The sequence below is a fragment of the Hyposmocoma kahamanoa genome, unplaced genomic scaffold, assembly GCF_003589595.1.
Source record: "Hyposmocoma kahamanoa isolate Upper Pololo Valley unplaced genomic scaffold, ASM358959v1 160, whole genome shotgun sequence".
Classification (NCBI taxonomy): domain Eukaryota; kingdom Metazoa; phylum Arthropoda; class Insecta; order Lepidoptera; family Cosmopterigidae; genus Hyposmocoma; species Hyposmocoma kahamanoa.
The window spans coordinates 5,607,953-5,630,975 of NW_020653575.1; the positions used below are offsets into that span (position 1 = coordinate 5,607,953).

At 36.8% G+C, this 23,023-nt stretch overlaps 1 protein-coding gene across 2 annotated transcripts in view; it reads left to right on the forward strand.

Annotated features, from left to right (window-relative positions):
• Window positions 1–23,023, forward strand: part of LOC113225432 — a 103,259-nt gene that overhangs the window by 72,461 nt on the left and 7,775 nt on the right. The window contains exons 3-11 of one of the 2 annotated variants that reach the window (XM_026457742.1): window positions 9,510–9,648; window positions 10,018–10,226; window positions 11,105–11,251; window positions 11,372–11,484; window positions 11,725–11,839; window positions 12,087–12,201; window positions 16,857–16,994; window positions 20,842–21,017; window positions 22,605–22,743. In XM_026457742.1, coding sequence (XP_026313527.1) covers window positions 9,510–9,648; window positions 10,018–10,226; window positions 11,105–11,251; window positions 11,372–11,484; window positions 11,725–11,839; window positions 12,087–12,201; window positions 16,857–16,994; window positions 20,842–21,017; window positions 22,605–22,743 — 1,291 coding nt within the window. The remainder of the gene's footprint in view (window positions 1–9,509; window positions 9,649–10,017; window positions 10,227–11,104; window positions 11,252–11,371; window positions 11,485–11,724; window positions 11,840–12,086; window positions 12,202–16,856; window positions 16,995–20,841; window positions 21,018–22,604; window positions 22,744–23,023) is intronic. The other variant, XM_026457743.1, reaches the window with a different exon arrangement.

Genomic DNA, 23,023 nt, shown 5'->3' on the forward strand with positions numbered 1-23,023 from the left:
ATATCTATCATTTTCTACCTATAGGCATAATGTACCTGGATGCATTAAGCCTCAATCTACGACGATGTGGTTTGTATATGTAAAAGTATATATTAATTAGTAGCAGTAGAGCTTCTTGCGAAAGAGTTCGTCCAGGGAAGTACTGCCACCTTATCTATTTCTGCCACCAAGCAGTAATGTGAGTATGACTGGTTTCGGTTTTGAAGGGTAAGAGTGCTGGTGAAATTACAGGCACATGGGACTTGTAATCTTATGTCTCAGGGTGATGGGCGCATTGGCAGTGCCCCTCAGATCTTTGCGATTTAAAGCTCTGAGTGGCACTGCAACCGTTACGGGCGGGTGTGTAGTTTACTTTCAGGCACACGACTTCTATCTAAATATTTAAAAATAACCACCATCAACTTTATTACAATGGCGTTGATACCATTTGCTCAATACAGAACATAAAAGTTCATAATAATATTTATATAACACTATTAATTTGCATAAAATAGTAAATATTTTAAGTCTCATTATAGCAACACCGGTAATTTTCGTTGTGGTCAACACCGGTGGCCATTACTCTCTCTTCCAAAAATTGTAACATGTGTAACAAGCATTTATTTTCGTATTATGATGATGATATGGCGTTGTTGACTCCTGCGATCAGTGCACTTGGTAAGCTGCTCAGGATATGTGAGACATATGCGGAAGCCCATGGACTCAGGTGTAACACGAAAAAGACCGAGCTCCTAGTTTTTAAGCCGAAGGCAGGTTCTGTTGGAACTGTGCCTGTGTTTCTCTATGGTAGTTAGATAAGTCGTGTCTCTCAATTTAAGTACCTAGGTCAGATGGTGACCGATAACTTGCATGATAGTGCCGACATGGAGAGGGAGAGAGGGGTCCCGTCTGTTAGATGTAAAATGCTCGCCCGCAGGTTTGCTCGTTGCACCAAAGATGTAAAGATTTCATTATTTAAAGCATATTGCTAAAACTTTTACACAAGCAGCCTGTGGGTGAAGTATACGCAGAGAACCCTGAATACATTTAGGGTGCAATATAACAACGCTTTTAGGATGCTGATGGGGATGCCGCGACACTGTAGTGTTCACGCAGCCTTCATGCCATTATGCGCAAGAAGGCTGCCTCACTTATAATGCGTATGCGCGGCAGCGCTAATAGCATCCTAGCCGTTGTTGCCAATAGGCTGGGCTGCCCCTACCAACTACATTGGGTGCAACTACACGTGCATAGGGTAGTGGTCTAGACTTTCACTTCTTTTCACTAAAATTAAGTAATTTTGTATTCTACTAACCATAGCACGTAAGAAAAATTCACTGTATTACTAACATTATTATGGATCATGGTCCGAAATAAATAATTCTATTCTATTCTATTATAAAAAAAGACAATATTTCAAAGTTTCTTAGTCTTTTATTCAACACCATTCTCAGACAACTTTTAAGCTTAATAGCTAACAAAAACGAATGTTAACATAATTAACATAAGTCCATGTGGTAATCGCTCATATTACGGGCATTGGGTACGTCCGCTTGAGTCACTGTGCCCTCAATTCGCATTCGCTTGTTTGCAAATTTGTTTCTGTCTTTGTCTGTATATATGTTTATAAGGTCATGATTTTTGGTTCATTGACATTATAGTGGCAGTTACTCAAGTTCGAATTCCAAAAACCTTTTCGACGCTAGATTGGAAAAGCCTTTCCGAGCTATTGAGGTGAAAAGTATATTATTTTGTGTAATATGATATTGTATTGAGAAGAAGAAGAAGATTATTGCTTTATTGTCATGTTGATCTAGAAGGTATGAACACAAAATTATGCGCCTTTTCACCGCTTTCATTCAATGCAATCGGCTGTTATTCATGAATTCTATGCATTAATGCGCCGGATGTGCGCACGCGGCTCGACTGCCGGGCAAAATGATTTCATTAACAGAGAACTTAGTGTTGTTGCAAAAGACTCCACGTCCTTCATCATTATCCAGACTCAAATTAATTACGCAAAGTCTAGCACTTGCATTCCATTTAGAATTCGAGTTTTTGAAATGGACGACTTGTATCTAAATAATTTATAATTATAACTTTTTTGTAAAAAGAAAACCGAGTCCAAAAGTTTGTGAAATTACATAAACACAAAAAAATGAAGGGACATATGGGACGTCCATGGTCTCTGCCTACCCCAGTGGGAGATAGGACGCATTGATATTTATTTATATAAGAAATACAATTTAATTGAAAACCTCCTTCTCTTAAATTCGGTTATTTAGATGCTACTCATTGACTTACAATTATATGGACGTCGGGTCCGCGCTAAAAAGTGTCCGCAATTGTAAGGCGCTAAAATCGTATACAGAGCGCCAAACTCCGCTTTAGTCTTCATTTGTTCTACTGACAGCGCGATACTGCGATGACATTACAATTTAAATTTCGAATAGGTTGACTTGGGACATTTTTTTCGTGGTTTTTGTATTAGACCCGTCGTCCATTTATTTGTAAGTCAATGATGCTACTACATTAAATTTGTTATGCTAAACTGAATGCCAAGCCTTGCATGTATAGGGAAAACAAACGAGGAAGGAAAATGGCTACCTAATTAACGTGAAACGAAACGTTGCGAATAGATATTGCTCAACATATCCTGTCGTCTCACATCGGAAGACTTAATTTTTAATAAACAAGGATGTTGTAAGTTACGACGACCCCGATGACCTGACGGTTCACACTGTGAGCGCTGGATGTGACGGTCTTGATTCCCAGTAGGCTCAATTTGGGAAAAGAACTTTAAATTGCTCTGGTCTGGATATTTTGGGTAGTGCCCCAGAAGGAATTCCGTTGGTCTGGTACTCATAGTATACTCCTCCTACCGCAAAATGGCAGCTATTTGGTCTCGCAAATTAGAAAAGCATTTAGTTTAAATACAAGTTTTTATAAATAAAAATTATTAATCTGCATTGCTAAATAAATACCCTCCGTACTACCAACAAAAAAATTTCAAATAAAATGCAGTAATACACCGCAAATCCTGCACTTAAAAAGCACTAATGAAATTTTTGGTGTACTTGGATAAATATGATAATATTTCGTTTGAGTGGTTCTAACGTTTACCATGAAATTACTCCTTAAAGTATAGTTTATAAACATTTATATTCAGGGTAAACTTAAAAAACGCTACTTACGGTATTTTTTCAATAAATAAACACCGACATCACCAGCCCAAACAATACACACACGATTGTCGTGACGTATTTTTAAAGTTGTTTATTTTTTTAAATGACAGACCCAGGCATTAAAAACTTTATGGTTTGCTAGAGTAGTTACCGAAATAGCAATTAATATTAGTTCTTTTACCTGTTATAACTTCGATATCCGATAAATCGGTATAAAATCATTACCGGCACCTCTAGGTGTGGTATGCGTCTACGGCTGCATGTATCGCGTGAGCGGTTATGGTATTCCCTAGTTCAGGGCCCCAAGTCTGTCAATTTTCGTTCATATTTTTATTATTTTTGTGGACTCCCCGGAACTCGAGTCCAAGATTTTTCTTAGAGCCCCTACAAAGTCCTTTAGGTTTAATTCACTTTTGTACTTACCTCTGGCCTCTTCGAATTTTCAGTGGAATGCATATCTCTTGCGTGCGAGTAATAAGCTTTAATGTGTTGTCCAAGCAGGTTGATATTAATTTTTTTAACACTAGTGTTGTACTGGCGAAGCGTCTTAGTACTGAGTTTTTTGCCGAGTAGGTGTTGCGGATATGACATTGCCTATATAGTATCTTCTTCTTCTTAGAGTGCCTCTTCAATGCTGAAGGTTGATCGTCAGCTTCCTGTATCCGTCTCTCTTACCAGCCAACCGAAACAGCTGTTCGACGGAGGCAATGCCTGTCCATTCCCGGATGTTCCACAGCCACGATTTCTTTCTTCGCCCAGCGCGTCTCTTTCCCTGCACTTTTACCATCATTATTAGCTGTAGCAGCGTGTATCTATTGTTCCTGATCAGGTGACCAATGTATTCTATTTTGATAGACGGTACTTATGAACACGCTGAAGCACGATTTCGTTCGTGACCCTCTGTGTCCAACCAATGCGCAACATGCGACTGTAGTACCACAGCACACACATAATGCGTGTCTATCGGTAAGATCTATAATTATTTCAGTTTTTACTCTGTAAGATAGCCTTATGATGGTCTTACAATAAGTTAAAATAAAATTAAATTAAAATTAAATATCAGTTGTGTCGGGAGTGTCAATGGCTGGGTTTCGTACGTTTGGTATTCTGCGAAAAGTCAATAGCGAGTCGACGGCATATTGTATTAATATTATATATATAATATTAATACACATATATATACATGATATATATTATATTACGGACATGTATGAACACCAAACATGTACATGTACATGCTATTGACACACTATCTTCTGACTTGGTCCTAGGCAATTGGTGTGGTTGTCATGTGAAAATATTTTTAATAAATAATGGAGGGAGAGCACTGTTAGCATTTTAAGTATGCATAATTGTACAAAATGTGTCGGTCCAGAAAGACTCCAAGACTCCTCCACATAGCAATTGCAGGGCCATTCAGAACAGCCACTGCGCCCGTAACTCTGAGACTTAGATTGATAAGTGCCGTGTGCCTGTAATTTCACCAGCACCCTTATCCTTCAAAACTGGAACGCAGAAATGCTTATATTACTACTTGGCGACAGAAATAGGTAAGCGGTAGTTTCTTGGACAATCTTTTTCAGCAAATGTTTCACTGCTATAAAAATTCTGTTATTTTGTTTCATGGGTTTTCTTCTAATAAGTCAATGAAGTTTGAAATTAGAATATTGTGGATTGTGACGTGTGTCATATGAAATAAATGGACGACGGGTCTAATACACAAACCAAGAAAAAAATGTCCCAAGTCAACCTATTTAAACGTAGTGACATGTAAAGGAATATGGAAAACCTAAAACGTTGAATTTAAATTGTTATGTCATCGCAGTACTGTCTAATTTTGCTTGCTTCGCTGTCAGTCGAACAAACGAAGACTAAAGAGTGAATGACGCTCTGTATACGATTTTAACGCCCTATAAGTTCGGACACTTTTTAGCGTGGACCCGACGTCCATATAATTGTAAGTCAATGAGAATTATTAATGAAATACGTTAAGAAGCCAAGTATCTGTCAAACGTGAAGCGTAGCACAAACATAAATAAAACAAATCAACGGTTTGTCCCATCACTTGCTGCACTTTCAACCTTACGTTGGAGTTAATAAGAATTTCAATAAAGGACTTGGTGGCGGTACGAATACGCAATGTGGGTAATAAATGCGATAAGGGTTTCCTAACCAATCGACGTACAGTATGATAAGGAAATGAGTTTGCGCGTTTAATAGTTCGATAATCGGATATCGATATCGATAAAAATGTGTATTACGTCTCGGTAGCACAATGGTTTGCACTGTGGGCGCTGGATGAACCCGGTTTGATTCCCGTTATGACCATTTTGGGAAATGAACTTTTGTAAACTTATTCTATATGAGTGTTCTGGGCTGTGAGTGTCTTCCATTGCTCTGGTACTCATTGTTCTGAATAATGTCAAGTGATGGGACGAACAAGGCGTGCGCCTGAGGGTACGCTATACGCCTGTCCATAACAGTTGCAGTGATACTCAGAACTTTACATCACAAACATTTGAGGCACTGCCAAACTTCTGAGAACCTTTGAGAGGAAAGTTGTACTAATTGGTTTGTGGTACTACATTCCATGAACTTATGAAGAATTTGTAAGGGAAGTTGCTCTTCTTTATCGTATTAGGACTGTGTTAATGTGAGAAAATTGTTTTCTTTTTGACGTTTTCTTACGTTTCCTTATAATACAAATTTATAGAATGAACCTATTTGTACCAGGCAGATCCCATTGCTTTGTTTATCAGCGCCAGTTTTGACTATTAAAAAGCAAATAACTGGTGATTTAACATCTAGGTTTTAGGTTACTTCCATTTGTTCGTAAGTTTATTTGAAAAAGATGTTATGTATTTTGGATTAATAGCGCAAATATTGGATAATATATTGTAATAGCTTTATCATTATATACCACCAAGTTTTTTTATCATTAGAAATTGACAAAAACATGGATATTAAAACCACACCTGAATTCATTGTACTATAAGTACCCAGATAACCCATACCAGAACCTGTTTACATGTTAATTCCCCAAATTGGTCCCACCGGGATCGAACCCGGGACCTCCTCCAGCGTCTATGTCGTAAGGCGCCAATGTTGAGTAATATATTATAATATCTACCACCAAGTTTTTTATGTCATTAGAAATTGACAAATATATCGATATTAAAATCGACAACGAAACAACACTGAACGTATCACATCGAACGGTTAGTCAGAGTGTAAAACACTACACTACAAGTTATGCCACGATTTTTCCTTTTAAATACTTAGTATAATTAATATAACAGCCACCATCATGTCGTAATGACATATATATGTGTTTTGTGGTGCAATGGATAATGGTCATGATTATTGTGAATATTTTAGTGTAATTAATATAATATAGTGACAATGTTTCCGAAGTTAATAAGAGGGAGGACATGGATTCGAGGGGTAAAGTATTAATCTACTGACGGTTCTTTTTATAATTACATCGTTTGAATCTTTTAGTTAATTGCCAAACACAAGAAAAAGAGCAGTAAGTTTTCTTTGAGATTTTGATTTTGTTAAGTTTATTTTCAACTCTAATAGTAATACAGTTACAAAGTTTGAGTTATAAAATCAGTAGAATAATTTATAAGCGTAAATGTAACGCACTAAAGGCCCTGTTAATTCTTCTAATATTAACGACTGTACAAACCCATTATAGAAGACGAAGAAAACGATAGGTACGTCATAATCTACAATTATAAAAACATTTTCAATATTTATCCAATATCCAATGGTTGTAAGGTCCATAATGCTACCTGTTTTTCTGTGTATTTAATATGACGTAATTAATGTTGAAATGTGTTAGAATGACTGTGTTTCTTTTTGTAAACGCCGACAAGTTAGATTTGAACCCGCGCCATGTTGCGGATTTTTTAAGAACTTAGTTCTTGCATAGTTGGAATGTGGCGCCACCGCCTTGTGTTCAAATGTAAATTGTCAACTGATGTATTTATAAATTTTAATAAATATGAATATTACGAAGTATTAAAACTAAAAGATAATTAGTTCAATTTATAGGAACTTAAAAGGCATCATTAAAGGAAATCCACAACAAATATTGGCATTGGAATGCATCTGACAGATGTCATAGTAACGATATTTGTATAAAGGTTTAGATACGTTACAATAAGGTTCAATTTGCTATGAACAATAGAGGCAGTTAAGAAACGGCGTAGTGGGGATAGGAAATACTTTAAAAGAATACCATATACGGATATGATGCTACGAACAGATTGTTTATTTATTAAAGTACAAAGGACCCAACGATGAGAATATCCCGGGTTTGATTCCAGTTCGAAATATTTTTTTTCCTACTAATACGGTTCGTTTTGCTTGGGTCGAGCGCCAGAGACGTTTTAGAAGCAGTAGAAGCTTCTTGTTCGTCCAGGGAAGTACTGCCACCTTACCTATTTCTGCCGTCAAGCAGTAATGTCAGCATTACCGTGTTCCGGTTTTGAAAGGTAAGGGTGCTGGTGAAATTACAGGCACAAGTCCCATTATCAACTTATGTCTCAGTGTGATGTTGCCTTACTAAAACTACCATGGAAATTACTTTGCATATCTTAGTATGTATATCATTTAAACAGCACTAATTTGGTCTTCAAAAAAGCTCTGAGTGGTACTGCGACTGTTATGGACAGGCGTGTAGCTTACCATCACTTGTTGTTAGAAAAAAAAACTATGATCTACACCAGAGGTTCCCAAGCTTTTTATATTTGGCTGTTTTCGTGGACCCACTGCCCTTTTTATATGGATTTTTTTTACAATTTCACCAACTTCAAATGTATTTTCGAATCTGGCAATGTGCTACTTACTTTGATAAATTGAAACTTTCTGACAAAACACACGTTTAGTTTGATTCATATTTTAAGCTACATACAATATGTAATTAATTTATTTATTGCAAATTACATGTGAAATAGTTAAACTTACAACCTAAAGATCAGCACTAAGCTTCGTCAATTTGGTTTATTCATTTATCTAACCGAAAATCTCGTTTATTGTGAAATTGTACTATGAAGTATTTCATATTATGTCTCTTATGAGAATACATAGACACTATCTGTATAATAATCCAAATTACACATAATGTGGATTATTCCGTTAGAGAGTCAAAATTTTGGTCATGATCTGCTGGGTTCCACTTTAGTCTATTAACGTCTAATGCACTCCAACTCCTTTTCCATAGCAGCTGCTGTGTTTAAAGCTTTAGAGTGCAAAGGATTGCCACTGCGTCGGTCACTCATAAGTGGACAAGTCCCATGTGCCTGTAATTTGACCAGCACCCTTACCCTTCAAAACCAGAATGCTCACATTACTGCCTTGCGACAGAAATAGATAAGGTGACAGTATTTTCCTTGACGAACTTTTTCACAAGCTGCTCTACTGCTTGTGCTGCTGCTTTTTTCGCTGACATGGACCCCTTGCTGGTTTAGACCTGCAGGGGTCCATATAGTGTATTTTGGGAATCACCAGCACCCTTACCCTTCATAACCGGAACGCAGTAGTGTTCACATTACTGCTTGACGGCAGAAATAGGTAAGCCTTTTTCATAAGCAGCTCTACTTCCTCTGCTGCTGCTTTTTTTGCTGACATGGATCCCCTGCTGGTTTGGACCTCTGGGGGTTCATATAGACAATTTTGGGAATCACCGACCTAAACCTTAGAGGAGACTTGTAACACCTATAACGGTATGATGGTAATGACGATGATATTTCATGGGAACATTTCAATTATGTTAAAAATTTAACTACTGAGTCAGGCAGTCGAGTTTAAACACATGTTAAAACCCATGAAATATAAAATATTATATACGATGTGTCTAAAATAATTATCATCAACTTTAGTATTCATTGAAATAACGAACGCAAAAAGAGGAAGTACAAATTGATATAAAACTATTCGCTTCCCCGACTTTCGGAACCTTGTATTGAGTTATGCAATCGGTTGCTAAAGGTTATACAATTACATTGGAAGTTTTTCAGTCTTTAAATTCAGAGCATTAAGATATCATGTCTTTTCGTAAATATCTTTTAAAATAAAGTCCTAGCCGTTTTTGAAGGACTTGCACATCGAAGAAGGCTCGCAACGTGAGAAGTCTATGACCTAAACCCTAACCTGAGAGGAGACGAGTGCCCAGCAGGCGTATAAATGGGTTGATGATGATGAAAATTTCAAAGCTAAATGCCTTACAATACTGAAGAAAGTGAGAAATAGAATCATGTCAAGATTCAACTGCTGTAATTATAATAGAATCATAGCTAATTACGACTGGCATAATCAAGGAGAACATTTTATTTACAGGAAAGCCCAAGCAGCGAAGCGCTCAGGGCGCGCCAGTACGAGCGGCTGCAAGACTGGAGTCCTTCAGAGGAAATGGATAGGCCTTTTAGCAAGGCCAATTCTGACAGCCCACCTTTCGGCAGGCTTAACAAAAGATTCGGTAAGGCAATTTGTTTTTGGAACCCAGCATAACTAAACGTAGGTTCTTAACTAAGCTAGTAAAATTATTTTGCAAGACAATAACTCGTGGCTTTATAACTTATTAAGTTATAACTCTTAGGGTTGTATTCTAGAACTCTACTCAATGCTCAAGTCAGGATTTGAGTATGGTTTAAAGCATTTGAAATCATGCTCAAGTCCCTGCCATTAGGGTCGCATTTCCAGTGCTTGTGTTTCCAGTGCAATCCTGACTTGAGCATTGATTAGAGTTCTAGAATACGACCCTTAATCTTCAATTCAAAGTATAAAGAAAAAAGTCTTCAGTGATACAGTTCTTGAGTTAACTTTGACATATAACTCTTTATTGCAGGCGGCTCAAACGAAAATCTGCTGAACATCAGACGGCCAAATCAGCTGATGCTGCCAGCATCTTCATCCGGAGACAGCCTGGATGTGGAAGTTAGGGACAAAGAACCTGCTTATGGACGCACTCGAAAGTCGCGATCAATGGTCGCCCCGAAGCCAAGGATGAGGTCCCCAGTGCCTGCTCCGAGAATGTTACTGCCTCAAATGCCTGAGGTACTTTTGCATTTTTATGATAATGTGTATAGCTTTGGGCGGACTTACTTCTTTTGGGTCTCCAGTATGTGCGGCAACATCACGGAGTCCACACTCGTTCTCCATCCGATATCCATCCGAAACAATTACTGTCAAATAAGTAATACTCGACCAAATCAAAATGACGCATGATGCGAATGAAGCTTCACACTTGACATTGTCTTTTGATTTTGGTCGCCTTACCAGGGGCAAAGAAAAAAGCAAGAGGGGAAATCCGCATCAGTTTGTTACGAAGATATCAAGCAATATCCGACCACTCTGAGCTAAAGGGCATAATCTTGCTAGCTGTGATACTGTGATTTACTTGAATCTTTCACCAAGTGATGCTTATAAATGGACAATGTTAATCACTCAGAAAGAATATACGCACATCCAAAAATTTTAGCAACTCATGTACATATTTATTAATACAAAAATCGAACACTCAGAAAAAATTCCTTCGATCCGGCCGGATTCGAACCGACGTCTTCTAGCTTATCGCTCTCGCCAGGACTGGTAGCTGTAAAGGTACTAACTGGGTGCTAAATCTTTTAAAGATTTCTCATAGATGGCGCTGCGACTAAAAAGTCGTTGAAAAACCAAAATACAAAGACACGACGCAAGCACATAGAAATATTTGTGAGGCCCGCTGGTTAGTTCCGTGGCTTAGTTGGTATAGCGTCTGACACGGTAAGCTAGAAGACGTCGGTTCGAATCCGGTCGGATCGAAGGAATTTTTTCTGAGTGTTCGATCTTTGTATTAATAATTATAACAAACTAGTGGAGTAATTTTCACACAAAATAATTGAATATTAAGTCAAGAAAAATTTAAAACTCATGACATGTATTTAACATTGCAGATTATAGTTCTTCTCGAAGGATCAGTGAAGCGAACCAAGTTCGCAGAAAGGGGCAAGAAAAGCAGAAAACACTGGGTCGACTGCTACATGATCCTCACGCCTACAGCGTTGGTCTTCTACAAGGATCACAAGACTTATTTAGCTACGGTAAGTTTTTGCAATAAAGCAATTCCAAACTTTACGTGTGTAAGGCTTAATTCAAAAATGTATGTTGTGAAATCTAATTTTGATAATTGGTGTTCATACGTCACATTTTTCTGATTACAGAAAATGCCTCGCCCTCCTGGCACTCCCCCCAGCCCGACAGCTCCCAGAGCCGAACTTGTTCTTCCGCTGAGAAACGCCCATGTTGCTCAGTGTATCCAGAACCACACTAAAAGGTAGTTCTTGCATTTATTTTTCAAAATTTACTCCACGCGCCATCACGATCTGAAAGTTTCTGTGTGAGACGTCCACTAAGTGAACCAACGACTTAGTAAAGGCCATAAAGAGCCGTTGAATTGAGATATCTCCAGTCAGTTAGTTACATTTTATTTAAGATTCATCAAATATAGACATCAACCGACTGGTGTAAAAAATAATGTTATGTCTTATAATGATATAAAAATAAATGTTTCCAGGTTCACCAGGTCTCTGGTGCTAACGGTAGACATTGACCAGTACTTGCTGCAAGATGAGACAGAAGAAGGAGCGAAGCGGTGGTTCAAGGCGATACAGGACGTCCACTATAAACTGGTAAGTTGATTGTGTTACATAGAACGATAATTTTCGTCTTTATCTATCTTGTGAGTTTCTTCTTATTTTATAAGCCAGTTTACATATCCGTCCAATTTCTAGGCTTTGTTGCCGTAGCTTTATATATTTCCTACTTGTTTTGTGATGTTAGATTATTTCTTTTTTACTACGGTATTCATTTCATTAAACTACATAAGTCTCAACATATCTCGAAGTTTTGTTTTAGAGATCTGTTTACTTATTTCAGGGCCCACCACGACTAGACGAGCATTCCTCCCATTATCCAAGCAGCACCACAGATATTGATAGCATCGGTCGCACTCCGCCAGCGTCCAGACATTCAAATAGGAGCAATCAGAAAGGTTAGTATCATGTATTAAGCATTTTATACTTTGTATAGGTCTGCCGATTCCAGATCAAGAAGAATTTTAAAAGAAAACGAGAGAGATTCATTCAAACAATACGCATTAGTGCATATAAGAATGCAGAAACAGTCGTACACAAGAAATTGGGGTAAAACAGCCTAAATTGCCTAAACGTATTTCGTATATTTACAAAAACAAAATTGATAACGCAACAATGCAAAACAAAATTAGAATTAAAGCTGGTGTTCGTAATAGTTCTTTTAATAGATTTACAAGAAACGCAGTTGCTTACGCCATTACATAGTAATATAATAATCAGCAAAAACACAACTGACCACGAAGTGATCAATTGTAAAAAGCCGCCCTACTTCTATGAATCTAGGACTATGGATCATATGAATAATTACTCCTAACATCTCACAAACAAACTAACTAATGAAATAACACAGGTACTAGCTATGTTATTTCATTAGTTAGTTTGTTTTTCAATGACAAATCAGTTTCCCGGTAAAATATGTACTGGAACCTAGTTAAATTATATTTTCCTTGTTCATTTACTCTGGTTCACTTTATAAGTAAACTTTATTGCGTACGTTCTTGTATAATTTGTTTACTGTTTACTAAATTGTCTGTAGTACCTTTATAATAAGTTGCATCTTTATTTAATTCAATATTGTCAATGTTTTTGAAATTATTAAGTGTTTTAACAATTTCATCTGTTACATTTGTGGTAGTTATATTTGTGTGAGTGTATATAATGATGGGGTGTAGTTGTTTACCGGATGGCTTTTTGCCCTTATTAAATAAAGACTCACGTAGGTATTTTCTGTATATTTACTTTGAAGATAATACTCTTTGCATGTTATCAAATAGTTTATTTTATTTATTTAAAACTTATTAGCAGAATTCGGAGTGGGTAGAGTAAATTTATCTACCTTCAAGGAATATATACACAGGGAAGATAATACCTCCCCCTGAATTCTGGAATTATTGTATTGGATTTTGTTGTATATTTTTATGTGTAGCTAGCAATTACTTTACTACAGTAGTGTATTCAGAAGAATAGTTTTGTAAATATAAGTAAAAGTTTTCATCGTTCTGGAATTCCAGAGGGAGGTATTACACCTGTATATTACTTGAGGTTTAGGTAAGCATACTACCTTTTACGATCTCTGCTTATTAGTAAAGTAGGACCTAATAATCTTTCGTATCTGCTCCGAAATTTTATTGAAAATTTATTGACATTTTGTCATGTCGATCGCTATAGACTTAGCTGTATGGTTTCGAACCTTTTTCTTCTCTTTAAAGGAAAGAATCTAAAGAACAACAACCAATTTTGTTGTCATGATGATTCTAATGCCTTCGTTTTAGTTGCTTCCGTTTTCATGATTTAATGATTCTATCATTTGTTGCTATCTCATCATTTTATAATTTAATACGTCAATTAATCGTATTGAAACGTAGATTATAGTATGTCTTCCAACGCAAAGCAAATTATCGGTCCGTTCGTTTATCTACTGATAAGCAATTATTATTTTTTATATTTAGTACAGAATGCTATTTCTTCGCGAAACTACGTTGGTCTATTACAGTCAAAATATATGTTACAAAATGATTAGTTCAAAACACATACTCTTAAAATTCATTTTAGTGCATTAAAAGTGTAGTTGTTATTAAAATTTTAAAGAAAATGGAATATCACATGATGATGAATTCGATATGGCCTACGAGTGTCGATGATATATTGATTCGGACAAATAAAGAAACTAACACTAAACATAAATCGAAAGAGGATTTTAGTGTAACAAGAAAAAACAGTGTGGGCAGCGATAGCAGCAGCAACAAAAGTGAAAAATTGTCAATGAAGGACAGATTTCAAATTAAGATAAAAAAGTTTTGGCACAATCGTACGTTTATTAGTTTACCTTACGCACAGGCGCACAGTTATTACTTATAAGATTATTTTCGACATTTCCGCAGTCGATTTTAATTCAGTGGCGAATATCTTTGTAGCAATACATCAAGGAAAATGTCGTGATTAAACCTTATTGTCGAAGTTTTACAACTTTCGGAAATCATGTGAAGTCCATATTGTTCTAAGCCCTCTCCTTATATGTCTCCAGTGCGAAGGCACTCAGGAAAGCGTTGTTGACGATAATGCAGTTCAACATTCACTCTATTGTTGATGAATTAATTCGTTAGTGGCATAGAGATAGAGAAAATCTCATTGGTTCAATAAATTAGATTGATGGAATAAATAATTGAAAAACACTCATTAGGTTCCTATGTTATAACTAGCTAATCGTGTGATTTTGCTAATTTAAGAATGTTATCTTTACGAAGGTAACCATCCATCTTTTTAACCTTTTTTATAATAGGAACTGATATGTTTTTGGTTATACTTTCACCATATTCACGAAGCTATCTGTAATGGTGGAATGACCAAGTCTTGATTCTGTTTTTTCATAAATAAGTAACAATACGTGTGTTTTTCGTGTTAAAAGTTTTCGATTAACTAATATCACTAATTGTAATTTTTCATTATTGAAACCACTCTGAATCTGTCGCACTTGAAACCGATCAGATCAAAGAATAAACAAGTATATTACATGGTAAGAAAGCAGTAAGTAATGGCAATTGTTTAATAAATGATAAAATAAATTCTTAAAGTAATATTCTTATATTTGCTCAATGGAACTTATGATGAAGATAAAACTTAAATACTTGATGATCCTATACCTGGAGTTTTAAACTAGTAACTTTATAAACAAACTGAAAACTGAAACAACAACTGCATTGCTTAATCGTGACTTAAAAATGATAAAGATACGTCTATAGAGATAATATATCATGTTTTATCAGTGACTAACCTACATCGATTCCATCAGTGTTTAGCAAATTTTCCAGTACTTATGTTGTTCAATAGAAAGTTTTATTCACACGTACTTTTAGGAACTTACTTTATCATTATTACATTTTAGTAAAAACCATCAGTTATCATCATTGATAAATATATCATCTATAGGATACTAAAACAGTGGCATATTTTACGAGCAACTTATAAGAAATAAATAGTAAGTAGCTAAAATTAATATCTCACTTTCAACTGATACTTATTTGTCTACTCTAACATGTCCGTCTGAATTTTCGTCTCATTCTGCGATTAGATTATCGTTTTATACTGTTTTGGTGTTTATTTTATCTGCTTCCTTTTCTAAAGAATATGAACGTAGTTCGTTCATCACCTTGTGACACTTATCTCCTTCATGAGATTTGTTACATGTTCCGTCACTTTAGCGTTTGACAGTTGTCCCAATTAACACTATCCCAAAGATTCAAGATATGTGCTGCTTTTTCTCTAATTTCATTTCCTGAAAGAGCTCGAGGAGCATCATTGCCATTTTGGCTTAATTCTTGTACTCTAAATGGAAATTTAGGCCAGTATCAAAATTTATAGATGCACCTTTAAGCCGATCCCATTTCTTATCTACAGATAAAACTAGAGTACCCGGAGTAAAGATAATTGTAAACTCTTTAAGCAGATTATTACGAATATTTGATACTAACTTATTACTCTGGTTCAGCGGCATGAAGTCGACCTTGACTTTATACCAAAAGACTCCATTTGGATCTGTTTTCCGCTTTATGCCATTCGACTACTATATTTCTTGACGTATCTCTTTCTAACTTTCTAACTTTCTAACATTGTCTCAAATCCACAAGAATAAACACCATGAACTGAGCCTATTTCCCAATGCTAATGGGTTGACCGAATCTCGTGTAAAATTTTCTTATCTTTATTTCTTCACGAGACACTATGTTTTTAATGAACATGTGCTTATTTGTTGGTTATGTATCAAAAATTTGAGGTCACGACTTGCCTTCTAATGGACAAACGAAGCCCTCTCTTCATCAAACATTTGCTCCAGTCAGAGGAAATTTCTTAGTTCCTTGGTTCAATTGGTTTTGACAAGTTAATAAAAATGAAAGTAAATTTATTTGCTACTCCGCGAACCCAGGGAAGGTTAAATCGTGCAAAATAGCTGCGCTTGTGTTGAATAACCTTCACTGGGTTCGCGGAGTAGCAAATTAATTTATTTCCATTTTTATTAACATCCTTCCTTCGAGGACTTCCGCAAAGTAACGCCTGAATCCATTAGTTACTTTTGACAAGTTGTAAATTATTGGTTATAATAATGAGTTAATCGATAGATGAAGGCTTGCAGCATCTAAATTAGCACATGTCACTTTTGCATTTGCTTTAGAAAGAGTCGAGATGCTATTTTCTCCATGTGATTCCAATCAATTTTAATAATATCTAATAATATCTAATAATTTGAAAACTGCATGTTACTAATTTACTTTTCTGTGTTACTACAAACTTTCGAAATAAGTTATGGCTGTTGGGGTAACCGTTATTTCACTTATTGCTATAACTATGGGCAATCTGTATTTTCTCTAATGCTAGCTTTATCTTCGCTTTTGTCTTCTATATTCTACAGGAAAACCAGAATTTCATGCTAAATTTTCAATAGTACTCATGTCAATATTTATCACCCTTTTTGATAAAGCAGCTGCTGTCCATGAGAGTCTGGTGAGCCTGTATCTTTCTAACTATTTCATTTTCTACTAGCTATGTGTCTGTTTTTCAGCCGGAGGCAGTAGTAATGAAGATCTCAGCGATTCCACAGAGGTTTCTATTCCAAAATCTCACGTGAAAAGAAGATTAAGAAATTTCTTCGCGAAACGACCAACAATGGATTCTCTTGTCAAGAAAGGCATCTACCAAGGTTCGATTTGCATTAATTTGAAGTGGACTTTGCACTTTTTCGTAGTTTTTGGAGAGTGATATATACATGGATACTAAAATATTTAATTTTGCTGTAGAATTTGCTTGGTTTTGATGTGGTATCAAATTTTGCAAACCGGGGTATTACATTAAAAAGTTTCGTCTCGATGAAACGTTTTAGAAAACAAATTTTTCGTGATTTGATGAAGCTTATTTGTTTTTCTGGTACTTTGGCGCACAAGTTTCGAGGACTATCTAATATTTGGCACATTTTAATTATAACTTTAAAACGCGATTTTTAATTGATGATAAAATATTCCTTTCCACTCTATTACAACTGATGAAAGTAGTAATGTAATTTATAGCATAATTTCTTTTATAACTTGCACAAATCACGAAAATTATAAGGTTTTGTAGTATAGTGATAATATTGCTTTTCAATTGTTAGATGATTTCGATTAACACGTAAGCTATGAAGATGGTGGCAATGGTAAACTGGAAGCATTGACTTACAATTATATGGACGTCGGGTCCGCGCTAAAAAGTGTCCGCACTTATAGGGCGTTAAAATCGTATACAGAGCGTCATTCACGCTTCAGTCTTCGTTTGTTCGACTGACAGCGAAGCAAGCAAAATTAGACAGTACTGCGATGACATTACAATTTAAATTCAACGTTTTAGCTTTTTCATATTCCTTTACATGTCACTATGTTTAAGTAGGTTGACTTGGGACATTTTTTTCGTGGTTTTTGTATTAGACCCGTCGTCCGTTTATTTGTAAGTCAATGACTGGAAGGTAAGTTTTGTACAGGATTCTTGTTGGAACATAGTATTGTATATATTACCGCAGTTTAGAAGAATATGTTATTTACTTTTATTGAAGTTTTATTTTATTACCTTACCTATATATCCTGAATCCCTTATTTGCGGTTTATTGTTGTACAGACTTTGTTGTGGATTTTGTTTAGATTAGCATGAGAGTGGTGTTTTTTTGTTGTGGAACTAACATAAGTAGAAAAGTGAAGAGAAAGGTAGATTTGAAACTTAATATAGGTGGAGGACTGTAGATACAATACGTAAAGTAAAACTAATTATAGATGATAGATTTGGTAAAGTTTCACATGAAGCCAATGGAAATTCGTTCATGGTCTCCTTTTTCAATTCTATGCCACTAACAATACGATAGTACGTAGTCTTGTAACCATTAACGTATTTATAGGGGTGTTACCGATGTAAATTTAGTTCAAGGCTCAAAACTAACGTTACTTAAAATGAAATAATACTATTTGTTTAATATATAATATTCAGTGACGGACAAGTCGTGCACCTGATGGAAAGCTGCACGCCTGTCCATGACATTTCCTGTGCCACTCGGATCTTCAAATCGCAATGACTGCCACTGCGGCTGTCACCCTGAGACATAAGTTGACAAGTCCCATGTGCCTGTAATTTCACCAGCACCCTTACCCTTCTAAACCGGAACACAGTAATGCTAATATTACTGCTTGGCGGCAGAAATAGGTAAGGTGGCAGTGCTTCCTTGGAGGAACTCTTCCACAAGGAACTCTACTGCTACTAGAATATAAAGATGGCTGACATCAAAGACGTTTTTGAATAAATCTTAGAAAACTAAAAAAAAAATTAAATTAAGTAATTTTGTTTTCTTGCAGATTAGGGCGCTTTCAAATTAGACACTTGTTTTATAGAAGCGCTGTCAATGCTTCAGTTATAATTTTAGTTTACCTTTGTAACTGTAACGATAACATACCATACGCGCGGCGGGCGCAGGTCGGGTTACGCGCCCGCTCGTGGTGTATTGTCGCTCATATAAATACACGGGATTACACCCGCCGTGCTCCCGTACCCGACACGCGCCCGACTCTCACCCGTTGTCTGTGTTTCACGCTTAAAAGTGGCGCGCGTGTCATGTCAGTATATGAAAATTAGTAGTGGTGTACGTTCGATTAAATATATTGGTAAATGCATGATTCCGTACAAATCAAACCCAAACATTGTCCTACAGTGTGATATAATTCACTCTGATATAGATAATAAAATTAGTTACAGCGTCGTAATACATCTGTGCAAATACCTACATAAGTACCTTTTATTTGAATAATGTAAAGGGTAATAAAGTTTAATGACATCCAAAAATGGGACGATATTTAAAAAAAGGGTATTGCGAAATGAATCTTACAGCTATGAAACAAAGTGCAAACTGCTGTGAGTTTACATCATTTTGACATTAAGTGTGAGGCCAGACGAGGGTAATTTTGTGAGTTGTGACTTGCGTTTTTTTTTGCGCTCGACCGAAATTCGGTTGGAGCGCCAGACGAACGTATTTTATTCAGTTGCTTTTAAGCGTTTATACGGGGTGTTTGTGTCGCGATAGTGTAATGGATCCATTAAAAATAGTATTTTAGCAAATAGCATTTATGAAGCATTAAGGACTACCCACACACATCAGGGCCGTGTCCAGGACGTGGACGAGGCGTGCTAGTTTGTATGAACTGCGGGCCCGTCCCGGCGTCGGCCCGGACACGGACATGTGTGAACGAGTTCATACAAAATGTACGCAACGATATTTTTTTGAGCCCATGACGGAGCACGGCCCGTCCACGTTCCGGGTACGGCCCGGATATGTGTGGATAGAGCTTAAAGTGTGAGCTGTTTCATGTATTATATACAAGTTTATATGAACATCCTGATAACAATTCTCAGCGACTTCGTGATATGCCTTCTGTTTCAAAAACTTATCACTATATGATTTTTGTGATAAATTCCATAGACATGGACGTTGTTCAACCTCGGTGATAAATTTTTCCGTACCGAACATTTTGGCAAGAAACGTCTAAATTCACGCGCATCCTATACCAATGTGACCACTTCGCTCACCCCTACCTCCCTCCGCGCCAGCCCGACGCACGATGCGACCGAAAGTCAGTCGTCATTACGCCCGTGAGTCGACAGATAACTCATTTTGCGTCGTCGTGTGAAACAAACTATCCTTTATATATGAAACCGAATGCAGCGCAAACTGCGTAACTCAAAAAACGCAACTCACAACTCACAAAATTACGCTCGTCTGGCCTCACACTTAATGTTGCACTCACAACGCAGGAGAAGTGCTATTTGCGTTTTGCCTATGAACGGCGGCGCTTGCGAGAGTAAAGGGGATAGATATGTACACGGTAGGTACTCACGGTGATAATAAAATAAAAACATTAAAAAATATAACATTAAATATAAATATTATTAAAATTAAATTAATAAACCTTAAATTAATAAGAAATTTAAGATGATATAGTTAAGTACGGTTCACAATTGGTCTATATTTTTTTGTGTGAATGCTACGCGATTGCTTCAGCATTTGTGAACCGATTATACGATTTTTTTTGTTGGAAAGAGGGGTGCCACATTTTTGCATTGGTCCCATTTAATTTCCACATTTGAAGAAAGTATTCCACCTCTGAAGGTATACTAGAGAAGGATTTTTTCGGTTTCGCGCACTTTCTATTAACCAATTTCAATAAAACTTGGCAAATAGATGTAATTTCACGAACTTTTGAGCTCGGGTTCTTTTTTATAAAAAAAGTTAATTAACTATGCACTTCAACATCGTGATTCGAGCGCGGTTACTAAATGAATGAGAGTGAATGAAGGCATATCAGTGATTCTTGCCTTCCTACAACGGTGCCACTTCTTATGCGGCTACAGTGTACATACCGATATATATGATCAAAGAACACCACTACAGCATTTTTGTAAACGTCTAATTTGAAGGCGCTCTTAATTGTAATCACGCTTTATAGATCATGATTAGAACAACTTTAAATTCTCCTTTACAGAAGAACCAATGTTCGGGCGTAAATTGGAAGAAGTATGTCCACCATCCAGTCCTCGAGTACCAGACTTCGTGGTGGCGTGTATCAAGGAGATTGAAAGCAATGAAGATAATATGTGTACAGATGGGTTATATAGAGCTAGTGGGAACTTGAGTCAGGTTCAGAAGATACGGTTAGAGGTAAGGGTATTTACATATTATCCATTTGTTCACACCTTTCGTCTGTTTTCAGAAATTGGTCGCCACCATGTTGACAAATTTTCAATATTATTAGCGTTCTGTATTAAAATTAAATAGTAAAGATGACTGAACATCGTATCCATCTTTCAATATTTCATTGTGAAGCTACGTTTGGCATTGGCAATACAAATATTCTTACGTTCTCCGTGGTCAAGTGGCTTACACACCGGTTTTCGTGGTCTCGCCATCTCTGAGGTCCTGGATTCGAGCCCCAGGCGAGTCAATGTAGAAAAAACTAACTCTCGTCCTCCTGACATCCGTCCGAACAATACTGTCAAATAAGTAAAACTCGACCAAATTAAAATACGCACGATGGGAATGAAGCTTCATACATTCTTCATACTTCATTGTCTTTTCAATTCAAATATTTTTATTCAAGTAACCAGACTCATAATGTGTTAGTAAATACATTTAAAAAATGTGCCCTAGGGTTAGTATTTTAACATTTTAAAATTTGACTACATATTTTGGGGCATGAAGCTTAGAGCAGTTTCTGATGGAGGAGTAGTCAACCCTGGCCCCTATCGTATTGAGAACGGAGTTGGGGCTGACACGCAAACGGCACGCTAGGGACGCGCACGTCTTGTACACAATGACGTCAAACGCGTCAACGCGCGCGCCGTCGAACAACCCTCTAGGGCTAGCACAACAAGGCGCGACTAGTGCGAGAACGCCATATATATATATATATATATATCGCCATAACAATAATAATAATAAAAAGATTTATTGCCTCAATAACGATACAAAAATCTTATATAGAGGTTGAGGCAAAAAGCAGTGGTTCAGCTCCGTAAGCCTTACTCAACACTGGTTTTCAGCCATTCCCCCTTTCCCTGAGATCTTGAACGGAACATACTGTAATAGGAAGAGGTGTAGCAATTAAAGGAAAAACTTATATACAACAAACAATATCAAATAAAAAAAGGTATATATTAGTGGCACGTTTACGTGTTCGTGTATGTGTTTGTGTGTGTCTCTCTCTGGGTGTGTATGTGTGTGAGATGTGTCGTATGAGTGCGTGTGGGTGTATTTATCTGTTATGGGAAGTTGTGGGTGAGTGTGTATGAGTATGTCCATTTTAGTTTAGAAGAAGTTTTTTAAAATGAGATCTTTCCATCAACCGCGATTCAAATACGCCGCAGCAATTTGTTTCTTTTTTTTATCAAAGCCATTTTGTATTTAATTTTGAAATGTTGTTCACTTATATATTACGTTATAAATATTGAGTCCGTAGGGCTCGGTATACCCCTTTCGTGTAGTCTCGCCAAAAAACTGCACTGCGTCACTTTTACCTTTTTATTTGATCGAGTATTACACATTTGACAGTCATTGTTTTTGTGGTACCATCTTCGTTTCCGATTTCTATAACACAAGTGCTTTACTTACTTTCTGTGAAATCAGAGCAACTTATGTGATGTTGTCTAATATATATGCAATTAAAGATTAACCTGAAAATAGACATGACCTCCTGAACAGAAGTTTAAAACTCTCAAGTCTCTTTAAACCAATGTTGTTGACTTCCAGGTGGACCAGAACAACCTGTCGGTGATAGAACACAACGCAGACATTCATGTGCTGACGGGATCGCTGAAGCTCTTCTTCAGGGAGCTGAAGGAGCCACTGATACCCTGCAACATGTTCGACAGAGTCCTCGCTGCATGTTGTAAGTATTGCCATATGTACGTGTAGTGAAACCAAGACATTACTGAACGTGTCCAGATGTAACAGAAAGTGATTGTCTTTGTAGAATTTTGTGACTCGTCCACTCAAACTGCCTCCGTGGCCGAAAGGTTACCATGCTGGTCTGCCACACAGAGGTCCCGGGTTGGATTCCCGAGCCGGGAGACATAATTGTATGGCCTACATTTATTTCTCTCGTGACTTTGGGTGTAATTTGTGGTTGTCTGTGTGTGTCCATGGTATCCGCGACACAGGGTTTAGCT